Here is a 21,197-nt window from a genome sequence, read left to right as displayed (position 1 = left end):
GTTTTACCACAGAGGAACACAGAGGACAACCAAAACACGGCTGTTGGACGTAATCATATGGCTACTGAAGTAAGTTTCACAGAATTTTTGATTTTTGCTGGACCCATGAGGGACCAGCCTTACAGTAAATCTGCAATATCTACAATTTTATGTATTGCATTATTTATGTACAGTATAAACAGTACTGTACACTGTTTAGCAGATTCATATATTTTTAAGTAACAACCATCTACAGTATGCTTGTTTGTTTCACATTTTACTGAGTGAATAAACAATGTTGTTTCACTTTTTCAGTACATTCCACAGTGTTAACCAAGAGAGGCTGCTCGGAGGAGGAAGGATGACCATCTAAGACAAACACTGTGATAACACCATCACTATCTACAAAAGAATCACAGAACTGCAAGTTTACCTTCAAAAAGTCCTGAGGGGAAAAAAATACTTTTGAATTTTCGACTACCGCAAGATCAAAGACTATACTTTTTTTGTGTGACCATGGCATCTACGGGTCTTCAGGTGCTGGGTATGCTGTTGGCTGTGCTGGGCTGGGTCGGTGGAGCGCTGGTGTGTGCTGCACCACTCTGGCGCATTTCTGCCTTTGTAGGGGGAGAGCTGGTGATCGCTCAGGTGCTGTGGGAAGGACTGTGGATGAACTGTCTTTCCCAGACAACAGGTCAGATCCAGTGCAAGACCTATGACTCCACCTTGGCTCTAACGGTCTCTCTTCAGGCTGCCCGTGGCCTCACTGTACTGGCCTTGCTCCTGTGCGTGCTGGCCCTAACACTTGGGGTGGCTGGGGCAAAAGGTACTCACTGCATGGGAGACGGTAACCAGGTCCCCAAGGCTCGCCTGTCGAGGATCGCCGGGCTCCTCTTCCTCTTAGCTGGCCTGGTCTACCTGATACCCGTCTGTTGGACTGCCCACTCAGTAATCCGGGATTTCTATGACCCAAATGTTGCAGCACCTCTAAAAAGGGAGCTGGGGCCAGCATTGTACCTTGGCTGGGTGACAAGTGTGCTGCTGATGGTGGGAGGGGCGCTGTTGAATGCAGGCTCTGCCCCACCAGGTGGGACAGCTCTCCCTACTTTTGGTGTTCCAGTGAAAAACAACCCATCACCACAAGTGGCATCAGGAGAGGCTAAACAGCAGGAGAAGTCTTTTGTATGAGATGTTTTTTTTTATGACATATGGAACATGTACAAAGAAACAAGCCCACACTTACAGTCATATAAACATATACACATTACACATGTTTATTATACATTATACTTAACAGGATATATAAGTTACCCAAAAAGATAGGGACCAAAAACTAGTCAGAGCAACTTTCTGACATGATGAGGTCAATTCACATTTGTATCATATTGTTTCTCTTTTGAAACACTTTGAGCTTATTAAATGTTTTATGTGAATTTTCATTTTCTTTTTTATACATTTCATGTTCAATAACAGAAATTATCGTGATTCCCAAGCTCTGTTAATTATTTTAAAGTGTGTGATGTCTGTTATTTCTATTTATAATAAAGATCTGTTCAAATGAAGTGTTTTCTAATTGTCATGTATGGCATATTTGGGTGGGTGTTAAAATGAACTGTGGGGTGTTCTAATAGCCAGATGTTTATTAATGTGTGTAACTGCCATTTCTAAAATGCCACTCTGCCTCCTCAGTGTACAGTACAGTATGCATTTGTGTGTGTGTGTGTGTGTGTGTGTGTGTGTGTGTGTGTGTGTGTGTGTGTGTGTGTGTGTGTGTGTGTGTGTGTGTGTGTGTGTGTGTGTGTGTGTGTGTGTGTGTGTGTGTGTTTGTGTGCGTGTGTGCGTGCATGCCCATTTGTGTTTGTGCTCTGAGTGGGCAGTTTGTGTACAGAGGGCCAATGTGCGTATGTATATCTGTGTACGCTGCATGTGTGGGCGATGTGTGGAATTTTTTGATAACTGTTTGCCTTGTGAACACGCACTCCCATGGGAGAGATTGTATAGGTAATGGTACTATATGTACTGTACTGTATATGTACTGCAGACTGTAGAGTATATATAGACAGTATGTGTGATCTACTGTACTTTCCATGTTCTGCAGTCATCCTATGCTATGTTGAAACAGAACTGAGGAAAAACTGGATTACCTTTCAAAATTGGAGTCCATCCACGCCACTGGAGGCCTCATCCGAGGAAGACCTATAGAGATGCATTATTATTACTACTAGGCCTACTTTTTACATCCCATTTTTTATTATTTCTGTTAGTCGCAGGTCAGGTACAGGAAAACAGAATCTACATATCTTGCTGTCAATCATAGTTTTTTTCCAGTACACTAATGTGCTCTCTCTCTCTGTAAGAGAGTACACAGATTCACAGAACAAAGATAATCACACAGAAGAAACATAACGAACAAAGACGATCTTTATAGCACGTGCCAGTGTGAGTCATGACTATCCCACTGACCCACTCACAAGAAAACATTATTTACTATGATGGTTCTTTGATAACAATAGCCAGCATTTATGCAGCCATCTGCTTCCTGGTTTGAGAGTGCATAATCACTTTACCGAGGAAATTGTCATCTTACACAGCGTCAAGTTAGTTAGATAATGTCATTGAAGGTCATCATAGATATTCCATCCAAACTCAGGCTACTCCTGTTTACAAATTCAAAACAGAAACATACAATTCTGACTTTCTAATTATTTCTTTCTTTCTTTTTTATTGGTGATCACTAATCAGATCTCAGGGAAGAGAGTTGGGACTGGAGTTAAGCGGAAGCCAATTAGACCATCAGCCACTGTCTATATTAAAATACAGAATACTTCTGACAGCATACTAATTTAGGTCTATCTTTGTGCTTCAATGTGACAGAATGTTAGTATTAGCATTTAGCCACTAGAGGTCCCTAAACACCAATGAGCAGTGAGTTTTACTGCCCTGAAAGTTGATTTCATAATCAAAGGTAAAACAAGCTGGTGCATGTCTGGCATCATTGGACTTGGACTACTATTGCCTTTCTCACAGGGATCAAGAAAATTACTTGTACACAAATGTAAAGACTATGTGCATGCATATTGGAGATAGCCTAAGCCTAGCTCTGGTCCATATGAACCAGAGCTAGCCTAAGTCAGCAATTTCCAACCTGTGGTACAATGGCGGGCCGTCAGGATATTGCAAGTGGGCCACCAAATAATTGGCAAAACATTTGAATGATATAACTTTAATATGCAAACATTTTTCTTTAAAAGCTTGAAAAATGAGTTTTCATTGTGATACCCTCCCTTAATAGATCATTAAAATAAACATGCTCTGAAAATGCTCGCGGCCCACCTATCTGACCACTTAACTCCAAGTTAAGTGGTCAGATGTGGGCCGCGAACGCTTTAGAGATTTTCAAGTGGGCCCCGATCCAGAAAGGTTTGGGAACTGCTGGCCTAAGCAGTTGGAAATGACCATAGAAACGGACACAGACAAAACAGGAGGAAGGTGGCTGATTATTGAACAGTCTGCAGTTTTGTTTTTGCATGAAAGGCACACAACAGGACATTGCATTTCTTCATGTGTGTAAAAATGGTGGTAGAAATGGTGAAATGGTGTGTAGAAATACTGACTGAGCCCCATGGCCTTGTTTCAGTGTGGCGACAGATTAGAGACACTAGGTGATAGACCCTGAGGGTGAAACTCCACAGATAGCTGTAGTTCAGTGTTATCTCCAGACCTTTCTCAAAGTTCCAGTAGTTTCAAAAGCTCACTCAGCATCCAATGGGAATTACCCTGACCTTATTCCCTTCTCTGTCCCTCTCTACACACACATCCAGTCTTGCTGTTTTATCAAGTATGCTAATGAAGAACAAACAATACTGTCTCTCTCTCTCACACACACACACACACACACACACACACACACACACACACACACACACACACACACACACACACACACACACACAGGGAGGGTGAGAGAGAGATAAAGTGAGACAATGAGATAGAGTGAGGATATCTCTGTGCACACACGTCTTGTGTACATGTGTGTTTGTTGAAAGAAACTGGCTTCCTTTTGCAACTTTGCCCTTTGCCCTGGATTGTTGAGTCATTATGTAGTACAAGCACTTTGGGTCAACTCCTGTTGTTTTTAAATGTGCTATATAAATAAAGGTGACTTAACTTGAGCAATTATTATAGATTGTAACTAGCTACAGTAGGCAGCCACTGCCAGTGACCGTGACTCCGAAGTCGTTGAAACACCTGTCATAACACGAAGGCCTTCCCCAGCAGCAGAATGCCTGCAGACATTCTACCCTACTAACAGTTCTACAATGGCTACATGTCTCCACACCACACAGGATTTATTTGGCGCAAGCCCACATACCAATGAGGCACGAAACAGAGGCACATTGTATGCCCTTAGCCCTTTGTCACAGCAAGTGTAGTTTGGTTCTTTTCATGTAAATATAATGCAATATGTACAGCATGACTCCAGTCTATAGGCTACATATATGCATATTACAGAATATATATGAATATATACGTATATATATATACATGATATATATATATATATATATATATATATATATATATATATATATATATATATATATATATATATCGTATAATATATAATGCAGAAAATATAGGCAGGGAGAGAGAGAGAGAGAGAGAGAGAGAGAGAGAGAGAGAGAGAGAGAGAGAGAGAATGTGGTTGACTTTAGCTCAGAAGAACTCAGAACTTTGGGTTTGCCGAGAATGCTGTATTGTATGTTTCTCCTTAAAGAGACAGGAAGGGCTTCCGGCATGGCTATGCAGCCCGACGAGGGTGCGTGTCTCTTTAAAAACCTCAGGGAGGTTGACAATGATGAAAGTGGGCTGTGTTGTGTGTGTGTGTGTGTGTGTGTGAGGTTGTAAATACACTGCACTGCTGCGGGTGAAAAAAGTCGTAGAAGAAGAAGACTAGTAGCCGGGGTGTTTGAAGCAGACCTCGCTGATAATAACACACACTTCTTTCACATGCACACACGCACGTCGGCGAACTTTGGATCTACCCCGGACCACCAGCCCCACGGGAAGGGAAGGCAGCTCCTCTGTCCGCAGTGGCAATTGGCTGCGCGTGCAAGCTCTCACAGACACAACCCCCCCTCCCCTCCTTCCTATCACGCGCTGACCCTGCATGCATGCAGCAGCTTCCACCGTCCGTGATGTGCTGCTGGGACATGATGTGGCGTGCGTGTGCGCGTGAAGCTGCTGGGAACCCAAAGTCCCCTCGTCTCGCCGTGTGACGCATTCGACCGCCGGCCCCGGTATGTTTGAAGATTAACGAGTCCGAGACGAGTCTATCATTTAGAACCGCGAAGCTACAGCAGCGAGCGACGTGGGGACGCAGGCCTGACGGGAGAACAGCAGCAGCACTGTGGTAGATAGATAGATAGAGGAGAGGAAGTCACTGTGTTGTTGGCACGGTACGGTCCAATCCAGAGCCCAGGTTCCCGGGGGTAGCCTGCCTGCTGTCTGACTCTGTGGAAACATGACGGAGAAGCGGATGTCGCGGTGGTATTTCGGGGGGCTCGCCTCCTGCGGGGCTGCATGCTGCACGCATCCTCTGGATCTCATCAAGGTAAGTTAGTGCATTATGGAGGCAGACAGTACTATGCATGTGTAGCTTAACCTGAGGCCTGTCTGCGGGACGAGGCTTCCAGCTGTTTCCTGAAGAGAGTTAAGAACATCTGTGCTACTCCTCCTCCTCAGTGGTTCTCAAATATCAATGACCCCCAAATGAATGTGTTTTGGCCACGGACCCCTATCTGAAAACATTTTGTGCCAGGACCCCCATACACAATTTATAATTCAAAATTTCCAAAACAAATTCTTTAATTTGAAAATAGCCAATGTAGGGGACGTTAAAGTGGTTAAACTGATTGTGATGCTATATTAACTAATTTGGCTGGGGATCCCCTTCAAGGACCCCGGCGGATCCCTGGAGCCCACTTTGTGAACCACTGCTCTACACAACCTAGCGAATACAGCAGGCAAACACCTGCAACATGTGTTGGATTCGCCTCTCATTCTCTCTCTCCTTAAAGTGTGCCTCAGTCAGTGTAATTATTGACCCATAGCCTACATTGGGCTTTTAAAGTCTGTGAGTGACGGTGTCACATTTTCATGCTGGTGCAATTTGAGATATTGAAGACAGATTTATTTTAAGTTACCGTTTATATGATGAAGTCACATTCCACACAATCACAATCACTCTCCCTTCCAAGCCCCAAGGTCACACATGTCATGTCAGCACAAAGCTTGCTGCATGTGTAGCCAAGTGTATCTGGATGGGTCATGCAGTGTCTGTTTTGGGTCACCGCAGAGTCAGCAGAGGACACAGCAGCTGGGTTCAACTTTACCGACATCACCTCAAACAACAGCTCAAGGCAGTAGGATTACTTATGAAAAATGTCACTGTTATTACATTGTGCACTGTGCAGTACATCATAGCCTGCAGTGCAGTTAGGTAATAATCTTATTAGTTTAGTATTACTGTGCAATTACTTGGAACACTAGCATCCCTGTTCTGGGGGAACATTCGCCAAAAATAGCCGTATATGGGCTATTTTCTGGGAAGATATTGGGTGTAGAGTTTTAAAAAAAAGAAAAGTTCATAGATGTCACATTTACTAATTAAGTAGAGAGGGTTTAAGTGGGTAAGTGCTTGCATGCAGTACACTAGCAGGAGGATGCTGCCTGAAAGACCAAGAAATGACCTTTTCGTAGGCATATGTATGGTCATGTGGTGGATAACGGTGTAGATACTGTGTCAATGCTCCACTCCATTTAAGTGCTGAATTCAGATGTTTAGAAATAAAACATTGTCTTTCCTACCTCTACCTATGAAACAGTATCAGGCCTGTGAGCTTGTCTCACCTCATTGACCGTGGCTGATGAATGTAGATGAGCAGCAAAATATCTCTCTCGCTCTCTGCACACACACAATTGAGTGAGTTGTCGTTGGCAGCACATTTTTCCACAGTATACATGATTCAAGTTTTTCAAGGAATTTGACTGGGAGAGAGAATGATTGAAAGAGTTTGGAGTTTTGTACCGTGTGGTCGGGCCACATGGTTCCTGTTCTATCTGTGTGTCTTGTCTATCGCACACGCACACACACACACACACACACACACACACACACACACACACACACACACACACACACACACACACACACACACACACACACACACACACACACACACACACACACACACACACACACACACACAGGAAAAGTATAATAATAATCAACATGAAGTCTGTAGATCATCTCCATTTGTACATTTTAAAATAAATGTTTGTCTAGTTATTGTATCCAGATAAAACACATCACATCATCACAATAGTACAGTACTACTGTGATGGGCTCTTGCAAACAAAACATGGATTATGCATGCAGTTTAAACCCCATTATTATGTCTTGTGAATAACAGTTTCGGCTATTTAATGCAGTCTCTTTTAATTAATTTACATCTAAAAATACATAGCCTAATTGTAGTGTAATTTAAAGTAGAGAACATGTGATTACCATAGAGAACATGTGATTACCGGTGTGTTACTGTTCTTCAGGGACCTAGGCTTTGACTAACTAGACTCTAAATGTATCACTCTGCGAGAGAGTACACACACACGCTTTGTAGATTACTGTTTACTTAGCTGCTGCAACCCTTTTAACACACACACAACTGCCTGTCCTTATTTGACTTGTAACAATATTATATATTATACAGATGCTATCAACACAATCGGGTGTAACCTGATTTATACTTGGTTGCAAGTTGGTGTTGCATGTCGTAAATAGCAGATATACAAGCTCACAACGTTGTAGATCTTGTAGAGCTTGCAGATCTGCTATTTACTGAGCCAGACAACTACAGTAAGTATAACTGAGGCTTTACTAGGGCGTGTGTGTGTGGGGGGGATGTGTACAGCAGTGGTTCTCAAACCTTTTCATGTCAAGGACCCCCAAAATGATATGTATTTGGCTGCGGACCCCCATCTCAAAATATTTTGTTCCAGGGACCCCCAGAAGCAAAGATTTGAGTTTAACAAAAATATGCAATTATTTTGCACACATTTGCACACATTTTTCAAGATCTTTCAAAAATAGCAGATCTACAAGCTCGTAGATCTGCTATTTTTGAATAGCCAAAGTCTAAAATATGGTTAAAGTGGTTGAAATGATTGTGATGCTGTATTAACACATTTAGCTGGGGACCCCCTGGTACCCCCCAAGGACCCCTTGGGATCCCCAGACCCCACTTTGAGAACCAATGGTGTTCAGTGTATGTATGTGTATGTGTATGTGTATGTGCATGAAGCAGCACTGTTGCATTTTGTCCTCTCAATTCTCATGATCAGAACTTGGCATCTGACTGACGGCTCGGCTCAGTGCTGACTGGCAAAACTATACTGGTCGAACACTGGAGGAAATGATACCCAACCTGATCACGGTTGAAGACTGGTAGATAAAGTAGTGTTTAATGGAATAGTGAATCAAATCAAACATCCATTGATTCAAGTTAGCGATGAGATGGTGGGAGAGAGGAAGACAGAGGCATGATGATTATGTTTTGAATGGCTCTGTGGCCTTCAGGCCTAAGGCATTCTCAGTGCTGATTGGTTGAATGCAGGCAGAGGCCACAGTTGGAATGAAGCCCGGGTTTATATAGATAAGACCTTCCCTGACAACTTAAAGGGCAATTCACTTTTACGTGCCTGTGTGCGTGTTTGTGCATGCGCACGTACTGCACGTCATTGTCTACCATTTGAGAGATTTATTGAGTGCCCTTGCCACCACCTGTGTAGCACAGTTATTACCTATCATTCAGACTCAGAGCCAACTTTAGCCTTTAATAGCAACAAACTGGCCGCAAGCTGAAGCTGCATTCCCTCCTGATGTTTTTTTAATGTGCCCAGTAAAGTCCTGAGAGTCAATTTAACTCTAGAGACTGTAGAAACAGACCCGAATGGCCAGGTTCATTTTTATACCCCCAGAGTTAAAATTAACTCTCAGATATATTTTTAAAAAATATTATTGATGTATAATGTTACATATATATCTATGCAGCTGGCATAGTACTACTATAGTTGTACCACATTAAGTACTGCTGTTAGGATATTTTCATTTTTTATATTTTATTTGCTTTTCAGGAGGCAGGTTGGTCTAGAGGTAGAGAGGTTAAAAGGTTGGTGGTTTGATTCAGAGCACCGGCAGGTGGGTGTATTGACAAAGGTGGTGCCCACCGCCACTTGAGCAAGGCACTATCGGCCAAACTGTGACACGGGCATTGCACACCAGGCGACTCACTATCACCCTCACCCCACGGAATGCTTACAGGTAGCTAATATCGGGGGTGTATTTTGAAAGTATTGATTGAGAAATTTCACTTGCCTAAGAGACAAGAAGACACCTCCTTCATTGTCACATGCCACGTCTCAGCCACTAATACTCGACCTGGTCCTCTTTCCACCTTGCATTATCTGTTTGGCTGAGCACACCACTGTGTTGCATGTTTCTGTACCAGACATGCATGGCTTTGTTTTGTTTGTGTGTACTGAATGTGTACAACATCACTTACAACATCTCAACATCACTTACATCACTTTATCTCCACCACCAGAGAGACTGGGCATGCCCTTTCCTGCATGCCAGTGCTCAGATCTCCACAATTTGAGATACACAGCAAAATCCTCAGTGTTTATTTAACACTGTTAAAGTTAGGGTTGACCCTTAAGGGTCAATTTTTACACTCTCAGTTAAATTAACATTCCAGACTGTGTATGAATCTGCACTCCGCAGTACAGTTGAACCCACTTTATTCCGAACCTCGCTCAATTAAACCTACTGGTCAGCCGTGCACTGGGATTAGTTTTTTCGAAGTCTGTCAAAGTCTTCAAAAATTGTATGCAGAGGAGTATGTTAATGTTAAACAATTAAGACCGTATCGCGGGGAGCTCAAAGCGCAATATCTCCTCTGCCCAAAGTTATGGCACTCACACGGGATACCCAAGTTCAAATCCCTGGTTAGGACTTGAATCTTACAGATTTGCGTTAATGTTCTAAAAATATCAATTCTTTGTGTTTTTAATGCATGTAACAATCATCAGAATATCACTTCGGATTCTACTGTACTGTAGTTTTGTATGTGTGTGAGTGCCTGTAAATGCATGTTTGTCTTCATTCCAGTGAGTGTGTGTGTACATACTGAACACTTCTATGGTCTATAGATAATAGACCAGTTGACATTGTATTTCAGCACCATTTATGTACAGCATGTTCAACAGCTCTAACGTAGGGCTTCTGCTTGTCATCAGGTGCACCTGCAGACACAGCAGGAGGTGAAGATGAGGATGATGGGGATGGCTGTTCATGTGGTGAAGAATGACGGACTGCTGGCTCTATATAGTGGCCTCTCTGCCTCTCTTTGTAGACAGGTGAGTGTGTGAGCATGTTCTGTGTGCTAGTGTTGATTTGTATATTTATTTGTGCAGTCACCATGCCTTAATGCACCAGTCAATGCATACTTTATAGTAGTGTGCTCTAGTATAATTCTGTTCCAGTCAGCGTTACATAAAAGTGCTTATCAAATCTCTCTCGCTCTTGTTTGGTTTGGCTTGTTTATACATCTTTTGTCCCTCCTGTCGACATGAGTCCACTGATAGCTCTCTGTGGTTTAGTTGATTCAGCTACGATTTCTCTGTGGTTATATTCATGGAAAAACAATGGTGTTCTCTTACGCCTGCAGTCATGTGTGAAAAGCGTGTTCTGTACATGTTATGATGTCTTTACCGTTCCTGCATATCGTTTTACGATGACTGATATTAAAAAGCTAAATTGGATACAGATTCAGGCACTCACATTTCTAATATTGATTTGTTTATTGTAATAAAACACAAAAACTCACCGTACACAAGAAGGCTGAAATGCTGTGTGTGTGTGTGTGTGTGTGTGTGTGTGTGTGTGTGTGTGTGTGCGTGTGCGTGTGCGTGTGTGCGTGCGTGCGTGCGTAGCTAATCTCATACCAAACTTTGTATACGCGCTGCCATATGGCCACATGTTTTATACTTTTTGGAATGTTTAGCTTTTTGGGGGCTTTTTCTGCCTTTATTGATAGAATACAGTAGACTGACAGGAAATAGGGAGAGAGAGCTGGGAAGTGACACACAGCAAAGGTCGTCAGAATCGGGATTCGAACCCGCGACACGCTGTCAGTGTTAGCATTAGCATTCCGGGCCTGGAATATTTAACTTTAACCACTTACACCCCATATGGTTGAGCGGAGTCAGGGGCTCTATGCTAGTGTATTATCTGTCTTCTGTTATTGTGGGGAAAGCCTTTGCTGAAAATAGCCGATCGACAAGCGCGACGCGTTGTAAGCTTGTCGATCGGCTATTTTCTGCGAAGTTTTACCCAGAATTCGGATGCTGGGGTTTAAGTGGTTAATTGCTATTGGAAGTCAAAGAGGATGTGGTCCTGCTGAAACCTTGCCCACATTCGGATTCATATGTCACAGATATGTCATCGACATCTGACATCATTGATTGAAATGTTTATTTCAGGGAAATCCATTGAAACCAGGGTGTCTTTTGCAATAGCGCCGTGTATACAAAAAGACAGTTACAACAATGATCTTACAGACATAACATAGACAACAAGGGACACATACAAAAAAGGTTTTAAAAAAAATATTGATACCAAATATTATACCAAGCAGGTGCAGTATATGCCTTCTTCCAGTATAACGCCCGACCTACACCAGCGCGTTTGGAAAGATCCAATTGATATCAATGATACCGTCTACACCAGGCACGCGGATACGCGAGCCCCGCATACGCAGGCTTTAAAATAGGACTGGATTTAAAAGTGCGTGTGTGCGTGACGTGTGTGCGTATATGCACGTGTGTGGGTGTCGCTTTGAAAAGTCTGGTGTAGGTCGGGCGTAAGGTCAGCTAAAAATCTTAAAATAGCAAAAGAAACAAGGACATTAACTTACTTTTTTGTTCCCATTTTGTTCCATACATAGGGAGCACCAACAGCCTTAGTTGCTTCCCTGTACCCAACAGTACCACACCATAGTACACGTTCATACAAACGTGTTCTCTGACCCCTGCTTTAATGGAAGGCTGAATTGATTATACAGCCTTATCACAGCTGAACTGAATTGACTGTACAGCTTTAACCCAGCTAAATACTACATGACATGGTACAGTATGTTCTGATGATGAAATATTTGAGATAAAATAAAGAACGCTGTATTTTTACATTTTGGTTTAACACTATAGTGAGCAAGATTCAAAGCTCTGCTTGTTTGGTCTGTTGAAACGTGTGACTGGTCACTGACATCATGAGACCTTTTTTTTGTTTTTATTACTTAATTTTTATTCAATTGTTACAAAACAAAGGACACACAAAAAAGCACGACAGACATCATGAGACTTGATGCAATCACACTTCTCATTCTCAACTAACTGATTTATTAGGGGTCAAAAGAAAAAAGTTAACATTAAAGGTCCTTACACACCGGGGCGAATTCTTCATGCAAATAAATACTTTTTTTTAAAAAACCTTATAAAGTCAATGCAAGCTTCCACATCAGTTTCGCGGAGCGAAAATGCGTCTTTTAATTATTCGGAACGAGTCCGAATTTTGCGTATATTCGCATATTCGCCGGTGTGTAAGGACCTTAAGACATCATTTATATTATATTATTAATTACCTCTTCTAAATTCAATTATTTTGTTTTATATTTACCAATGGCATATCATCTGATGTACATTTGATTTAGGCACTCTGGTTTTGTTATAGTCACTTAATTTTTTATTTTATATATTTGACTCTTCCTTATATTGTTTTTAGTGAATTGTAAGATTAATGTTCTATTCTCTTTTAAGTTGTGACATCTTGCCATCTTATTGCGTCTTTCTATTTCCTAACTGTGTCTTAAACTGTATAACAAAGCAATTTCTTATCAGGTCAAGGTCAAAACCAATGCAAGATAACTCATACCCTATAGTAGGTACTATCGCCCTAGTAACAAGTTACACCCAATTGTGTTGATAGCATCTGTATAATACATATGTAATAAGTCAAATAAGGAAAGGAAGTTCTTCTAATGGGTGTTAAAAGGGTTGCAGCAGCTAAGTAAACTGTAATCTACAAAGCATGTGTGCGTGTGCGTGTGTGTCCTGGAGTACTTTGACTGCCAGTCCGTGCAATGTATACTAAGTTGTGTGAGATCGGATTGGACTGCCAACTGCCAAAGACAAGCAGTAATGGTGTCTTAAGGACTTTCGCAAAGTTCAAGTGGTTTATGAAAGACCATTGCAGACGGTTATATTTGCTTGGCCTCTGATCCTGTGTGTCTGTTATTGGACAATGCCCTTTTCAACACTTGAGACAAATGTAGTCGCTGCAGCGGAAGCATCTCGGTAAATAAAGGTCAAATGGAGTTGGAATGTAAAATACATCAGCCTGTTCTGCAGCATGTTTCAGCCCTGGACACACGCACACACACATGCACACACACACACACACACACACCCCACCCCCTCCCTATAACAAACTGAAAACTAGGGAGGTGGGTTGGGGACACTGCTGTCTGTGGCTGTCTCCCCATGGGAGAACAAATGTGACTGGTGGATGGTAGAACGGCTGAGGCACTGTGACTGGCTTAATGTTTAGGAAACAGGCGGGCACAGCAATAGCCGTCTCATCCAATCTGGTGCTAAAGGTAGCTGTTTGGATATTCAGATCTCACCTCCCATAACTACACTTTAAAACACCTTGGGACATTTTAATGTCTACTCGTGCTTTTGTGTGCACCCCAGTGTTTAAGTTGCTTCATTCAATATTTAGATATTAGATATCACTCAATTTTAACAATGTTAGACTCACTGAAAACACACATTCCTGCTTCTGGTGACTAATATTGTGCTTTATAAAGCGTGAAGGAGAATTAGAAGTGTTTTTCAGTTGTCTTTTTTTTTTATGAAAAAAATGAAATAACAATGAAATTAAATAAAAGTAGAAAAGATTTGCTCCACAGAGCACAGGTCTCTGCCAGTCCAGGTAATATAAGTCAATCTTAGCCAATCAGGATGGAATATGAAAAATCTGAAAAATCCTTCTTGATGACATGACAATAACAATAATGTGTACCGATTTGCGTGAAGTTTTTTTTACTGTAGGAGTAAAATGTGTTTTGCATAAATCCTCCTCCTGGTGGCGCTATCAAAAGTAATATGAAAACATGGCCCCTTCACGCAGTATGTTAAAATGACCCCAGAAGTGTTTTATAGTGAAATACCCGTTTAAGCTCCACAGCTTGCACTGTATAGCAGAGGCTCCCCCTGGTGGTGGGATGAAGTGTGTCTAGTGTGAGGAGTGACTAGAATTCAGACTGCTAATTTTAATTAACCCCATTTGTCTTTGCATTCCATTTATATTGTGATACTCATTTTGCAATACAGTGCCAAGATGGTTTTGGTGCCCACCTATCCTGTTGTGGTTTTTGCTTCTTAATCTTAATGTATCTCTCTGCTCTGCTCTTTGTTTGTAGCTGTCCTATTCCATGACTAGGTTTGCTGTCTATGAGACCGTGAGAGACATGATGGGCAGCACTAACACAGGCCCCATGCCTTTCTACCAGAAGGTCATGCTGGCAGCTTTTGGCGGTAAGAACACAGTCACACACGCACATGCACACGCACACGCACACGCACACGCACACGCACACGCACACGCACACGCACACTCACTCTCACACTCTCTCTGACGTCTCTGTTTCTGCCTACAGGTTTCACTGGGGGTTTTGTTGGTACACCAGCAGACCTGGTGAATGTCAGGTAAGAATGTCAACATTCATACACATATTCTATATTATTATGAAATTAATTTCAAGGACATTTTTATTGAACACCTACAGTGCCTGCTAGGTAAAAATACAAATAACATACAGTACATAGATGTACATACATATACACACAACTGTCACCAAACAACAATTGCATGCTACAAATGCTACAGAAGCGTTTGTTGTTGTTGTTTTGTTTTGTATTCTTACTAGTTGGTGTCTGAACAGCGAAACTAAACAAATTCCTGTTTCTTTGAAGGATGCAGAATGATGTCAAGCTACCACCAGAGCTGAGGAGAAAGTGAGTCCTGTGGTTCACTAGAAGCAATAGTTTAGTACTCAACAGCAGGATTGGAGTGTGTCATTGCTTTACGAACGAAAGGTTCCAAGTTCAAAACCAGAAAGATATAGTCAAAATATACGTATCGTATATATACCACTGTTGACAAACCTGACGAAGGCTGCTGCTGGACTTTTCGCTTGCGTATTGTATGACCTACCTGTGTTTGTCTCTCCCAGTTACAAACACGCTGTCGATGGAGTATACAGAGTCTTCAGGGAAGGTAGGATTGTACAACCCACCAGTGGGGAAATCTACGTAATCCTATGCAATTTACCTTTGAATGTACTCCTATACTGTACACAGACACAATGCTCTATCCCCACCTGCTCAATGCCTGACCTTTCCTTGTCCCGTAGAGGGTGTGAAAAGACTGTTCTCTGGAGCTACCATGGCCTCCAGCAGAGGAGCACTGGTCACTGTGGGACAGGTGAGCCATGTAGTCTGCAGCTCAAAGTTCCTTTACAGGCTGCACAAGATACAGTATAGATGTTAACCCATTAAGACCGGGAACGCATCTGGGTCATGTTTTGATTTCTTTGGGCTCTGTGCCGCGCTATGAGCTTGTAGATCTGCTATTTTTGAAAAATCTTGAAAATGTGTGAAAATCTTTGAATATATATACTTTTTTTAAGCGAGCATTTGTAACTGAAATCTTTATACAAAATGTCTTCTAAATCCTAACAGTTTTTATTTTATTTTTTTAAACGTATGTTGCTATATATATCAGTGGTTCTCAAACCTTTTCATGTCAAGGACACCCAAAATTATAAGTATTTGGCCGCGGACCCCATCTGAAAATATTTTGTTCCAGGGACCCCCAGAAGCTAAAGATTTGAGTTAAAAATTTATATATATATTCAAAGATTTGCACAAATATTCACAACTTTTTTCCCCAAAAAATTGCAGATATACAAGCTCATAGCGCGGCACCGAGTGAGCTTGTATATCTGCTATTTTCGAATAGCCAAAGAAATCTAAAGTGACACAGATGCGTTCCCGGTCTTAAAGGGTTAAGATAAACTATAATTGCTTAAAATGTAATTGCTCATGCTGCTACATGGTCTTGTCACCAACGTTAATCAACTAATTTATGTAAAAACTATAGCATTCACTATAGTCTGAATCTATGTCCTCCTGTGGGAATAGCCTGCTTCAATACAGTCAGAACGTAATCATTGCATAATACTTAATGCTCTTTTAACATGAATGTTAATCCCCTCCCATCTAGCTGGCATGTTATGACCAGGCCAAGCAGCTGGTGATAGGAACAGGCATGATGGGGGATAACATGTTCACACATTTCCTCGCTAGCTTCATTGCTGTGAGTATCAGTCCGCCTCATTGGTTAAACAGATGGACCAATACATTGGATTTACAATGTTAGAATGTAGTTCATGTTTACAGTTCCATAATATATTTCTCTCTCTCTCTCTCTCTCTGGTTTACTTTCACAGTCTTTTATATACACACACAGTCACTCATAAACTGTTTGATTTTCAGGGAGGCTGTGCTACATTCCTGTGTCAACCTCTGGATGTGATGAAGACGAGGCTCATGAACTCTAAAGGAGAGTACTCAGTGAGTGCCTCATTCCATATTACTCATTTACTCATTTACTTTCTCTGGCAACTCTCCTCCAACCTCCTGTCTTTCCCAATATCAGTTTTAAGTGTGTGTGTATGTGTGTGTGTTTGTGTCTACAGGGGGTGATGCATTGCGTGCGAGACACTGCTAAACTGGGTCCAATGGGGTTCTACAAGGTTTGAGCCCATCACACGCACATCTCTGTCTATCGGGTGTATAGTTTGTGTCTTTGGGTGATACGTTCCATATCACAGGAAATCACATTATTTGAGTCATTTGAGTACAGTAGCTCACTGTCGATACAGTGGCCCTAGATTCCACTAACAGCTTTTCTCTGGCATTACGGATAATTACGAATAAGATAAGACCCTGCCCTGTTTAATCTTTGAATCCTTGCTTAAAGTTGTTTAACATCCAAGACTCCTCACTGTGTCTTCACACATGGAGGGCCTTGTACATAACTTACTAATATGTCCTCAATACCTTGATGCCACAAGTATGAATTTTGATCAATTTCCTGATTTTGATTAAATGTCACTGAAGAGATACGTTGCTAAAAATGAGAATTGTAATTGGACAACACCTAGCTAACTACAGTAATAGCAGATCAGGGTCCTAATCATCTGTCTAATGCTGCCTGCAGGGTCTCGTCCCGGCTGGGATCCGGTTGATTCCTCACACAGTGCTCACCTTCATGTTCCTGGAGCAGCTCAAGAACTACTTTGGCATCATCATCATCTCCTGAGCGTGCTGCGGATGACCTCTGACCTTCCGACCCCCTGCCCACCCTGCAAGGTCAACCAGTGTGTCACACAGGCTGTCACTGTCCCATTCCAAAATGCCTGGCCCTTGCTCTGTTCTGGCCAATCGCAAGGATTGGAAGAAGTGCAGAAGAATGGAAGTGAAGTGAAGATTCATGGGGTTGTGTAGATTTCCCTTTTTCTTTCTCTCCTTGTCTATCTTGTCAGTTCTTGTGTGGAAACTGGAAGCCAAATATTCATGGTGACTGACTTGCAGTGGCAAGGGTGAACACAAGAATGCTTGTGAACCCTTAACTGGAATTGCCAGAGAAAGCCCACATAAAACGATGGCCAAGTCTAATTTATTAGTTTCCATCATCATCACCATGAGACCACACAAGGAATGGAGATTTATAAAGATTATCTAAATTGATATATGTTCACTGGAATGACCTGCCCATGTTAAAATGCAAGGAAGGGACATCTTTATTATTTTTAATGATACCTGTAATGTTCAAATGTTCATGGTACCTTAACATCTTAAGATTTAGCGTTAAGTCAAGAGTTAAGGAGCATCATCCTCAGCATTTCTTTGATTTCATTCAACTACTGTTTCTCTGATACTGCTAATTCAAAATGAGATTTGAGCTGCTATTAAGTTGTTAATCTACCGGATGTTGTTCTTGGAGAGAGTGCTTGGGGACATGTTTACCCACTCTCTTGTAGTGTAGTGTTCATGCTTTAGTGTAGAGCTAACAAAGGGTACCCAACAGTTGCATACTGAGCATGAAATGTAGGATCCAAACTACAGTAAGAATCTGCCACCACCACCAATACTGCCATTTACATACACAGGAGTCTGAGTTATAGTTCATTGTAAGTTTTTAGTTCCACTACCAATTTACTCAGTTTTGAGTACCGGTATATTGCTTTGTTCCTTCCAGGTTTACTTGCACCAAGACCCAGGCTTCCATGAACCTTTTCCATGTGTCCTTTAATATCCCTACAGTGCCAACTGTGCCTGCTGAACACGGCACACATCTCAGACACTAGAGTAGACCCTATATGCGTCTCACTGCACTACTCTGAACCGTTAGATTAACATTTATGTAGATACATAACAATCGTTTTTGATTATTAACATGGCCCTGAATTGTACAATATTGCAATTTTTTCACTTGTTTGCGTTCACTATGCTGATATTTTAGCATTGCAAACAGACTTCACTAACTCACCTGCCATAACATAACTTATTTTGATCCTCTTTCTGTAAAACTTTCAACATTGTGTTGACTTCTCTTCCCATTGTCTTGATGCTTTCAGAAAGGCTGGGAGATAATTCTATTATTTTTAAAGATAATTTTTTAGCTGTTTTATTTCTGATAGTGACAGTGAGAGAGCGACAGAAAAGGCAGGAGAGAAAGAAGGGATGACATGACATGCAGTAAAGAGCCTCGGGTCAGATTCGAACCCAGGCCAGTTGCAGGAAGGACTATATAGCCTTATTGATGTGGTATGTACTCTTTCCAAGTGAGCCACTGGGATAACCTCAATTCTGCAGCATTTATAAAAGAATGCTGAAATATGTGCTCAGAAGTGGCTTTGCTCATACTGATAATAAACTCAATTATCAGTATGATTTGTATGTTTCAAAATATACAAAACATGTTTTTATTGGTTAAAATATATTGTTGAAATATAATTCTACATAAAAGAAATACATGTAAACAATTATGACCTAAACAAGTATGTTTAAGCCAGTTTTTGTGTATTTTGAAACTATGTATGACAAATTCAACTACAAGCCCTCTCTGATGCCTTTTATGAAGCATAGAGAATTGATATACAGTTAAATCTCAATCTGTAATGCTACCATCTCCTTCAGCCACAATCTCCTTGTACTCCACTTAGGATGCTGCTGTTATACAAGGCACTTTATTATAATCCTGGACTCATGCCAGTATGCAGACACATGCAACACTGTCCAGAACACATGCTGTACTGTACAGTACACATAATACAGTAGGTACATATTCAAAGCTACGAACATGCTTCTCAACACCAAGACAGATGCATGATTCCAATGGGGAGGATACTACCAGTGTTTTGAGACTGTAGTCATTAGTTATCCTTAGAATGAAAGATTGGACCGTTAAATAACCTTATCGTTTGTGTCCCCAAGGGGGCAGTATGGTACAGTGTGAATGAAGCTCTAGGAGGCTATAGTATACAGTGGAGAGTTCATAGAAGCCAAAAGGATAGAGGGATCTATGTCTCTCCAAACCCATGCTTGCTCACTTCTTTGTTTCCAAAAAATGCATCATGTATGGTCCGTTGTGTCTGCTGCCGAGGATAGCAGTTGTGTGTGTGTTTGTGTGCGTGCGTGCGTGCATGGCTAAAGCTCATTACTTGAATAAAGTGATTCTTACTGTATCAGCCATAGTAAGAAGTCGTGCTGACATCACTCTAACGCAAAGAAATACAAAACAGACGAGCTGGACAGACTTATTGTGAAAGGCTGTGAAATGTTATTTTGTAGATCATTAACTAATTATTTTGGAAATAAATTACTAATGAAAAAGAAAAATCATGTCAGACTTGATTTCATGTTGTGGGAATGTGTGAAACCCATTAACCTTTATTTTGTTTGTGACACACAAACATGCAAACCAATAACCAACAACACTGACTCAGTGTTGTTTTTTATGTACAGTATTCTGCTACTCCTTGTTGCACTGCAGTGAATGTGCTGCCAGTATCAAAACTTGCCTACAGTATATGACACTATCAGTACAAGTATAAGCCGCCCCAGTCTCATAACAGCGCCATGGTAACACCAAATACCTATGAGTACAGAATGAATGGCATGACAATGTCAGCTTGTGTCCTTCCTGGCATAAGAGTGGAGTTCAGTGGTGATATTCACCAGTGTGGAGGAAGTGAGCGCACTGTGGTTGTAGCTTTATTAGGAGCATCCATCACATTCCGTCTATTTAACTACAGTACAGTATTAATGCTTCATGCCTCATTCATTGTGTGTGTGTGTGTGTGTGTGTGTGTGTGTGTGTGTGTGTGTGTGTGAGTGACTGCACGCAGGTGTGGGTGTGTGCGCACGCAAGCGTGCTGGGTGTCTGGCTTAACCTAGCCTTGTACCTATGCACACGCAGCGCCTGTTTCTTCCAATCTCGACATGCAAATCTTGTTTGAAAGAAAATCTTAATGTCTGTCTACTCTACACAGCAAAATCTGTAATGTCGATTAAAGTGTAACAAAACAAAAAAAAACTGGAATTTGTGGCCAATGGGTGGCGCTAAAGGAAAGGTCATGATGGGTTGACCATACATCAGTAGGGTTCATCCTGCAATCTGTCTATTATTATGAGCTATTTTTCAAACTGAGGGTGGTGCTAGAGGAAAGGCCATAGAGTGGGAGCAGGAATGTGCGCAGCAGGGTTCATGGCAATCCACCCTGTAGATTTTGATTCAAATATCTTTATTGTGGATAAAAAACATACAGTATATAGTCCAAACAAGTATCAGGTGCTTCCCTATTTTATTTTTCTCCCCCAAAAAACATAAACACAAAATGAACAGGCAAATGAAATAAAATACAAACAAAGACAAACTGTACAAATGGGGTGAATTATCTAACTGG

The 21,197-nt window shown here is 41.5% G+C and overlaps 2 protein-coding genes across 2 annotated transcripts; both read left to right on the top strand.

Annotated features, from left to right (window-relative positions):
* LOC308078798 (claudin-4-like) lies at positions 1–1,541 on the top strand. The gene is made up of 2 exons (XM_080420148.1): positions 1–69; positions 295–1,541. Exon 2 carries the CDS (start codon positions 496–498, stop codon positions 1,165–1,167), a length of 672 nt encoding a protein of 223 aa, XP_080276274.1. The 5' UTR covers positions 1–69; positions 295–495; the 3' UTR covers positions 1,168–1,541.
* A 3,329-nt stretch (positions 1,542–4,870) lies between these two features.
* Positions 4,871–20,130, top strand: slc25a10b (solute carrier family 25 member 10b). The gene is made up of 11 exons (XM_080449941.1): positions 4,871–5,593; positions 10,339–10,458; positions 14,583–14,697; positions 14,820–14,868; positions 15,136–15,177; positions 15,396–15,439; positions 15,576–15,646; positions 16,448–16,540; positions 16,720–16,797; positions 16,923–16,979; positions 17,447–20,130. Exons 1-11 carry the CDS (start codon positions 5,504–5,506, stop codon positions 17,546–17,548), a joined length of 861 nt encoding a protein of 286 aa, XP_080306067.1. The 5' UTR covers positions 4,871–5,503; the 3' UTR covers positions 17,549–20,130.
* Positions 20,131–21,197: the final 1,067 nt, after the last annotated feature.

This window comes from Gymnoscopelus braueri (assembly GCF_963280865.1).
Source record: "Gymnoscopelus braueri genome assembly, chromosome: 2".
Lineage (NCBI taxonomy): Eukaryota > Metazoa > Chordata > Actinopteri > Myctophiformes > Myctophidae > Gymnoscopelus > Gymnoscopelus braueri.
This window is presented reverse-complemented; position numbering and strand designations above follow the sequence as displayed.

Excerpts from the sequence above, each read along its gene's own strand:
- LOC308078798 (XM_080420148.1), top strand. The coding sequence starts at position 496 with ATGGCATCTACGGGTCTTCAGGTGCTGGGTATGCTGTTGGCTGTGCTG.
- slc25a10b (XM_080449941.1), top strand. The coding sequence starts at position 5,504 with ATGACGGAGAAGCGGATGTCGCGGTGGTATTTCGGGGGGCTCGCCTCC. Across the intron at positions 16,541-16,719 it reads TCCTCGCTAGCTTCATTGCT|GGAGGCTGTGCTACATTCCT; the intron begins GTGAGTATCAGT and ends TTTGATTTTCAG. Across the intron at positions 16,798-16,922 it reads ACTCTAAAGGAGAGTACTCA|GGGGTGATGCATTGCGTGCG; the intron begins GTGAGTGCCTCA and ends TTGTGTCTACAG.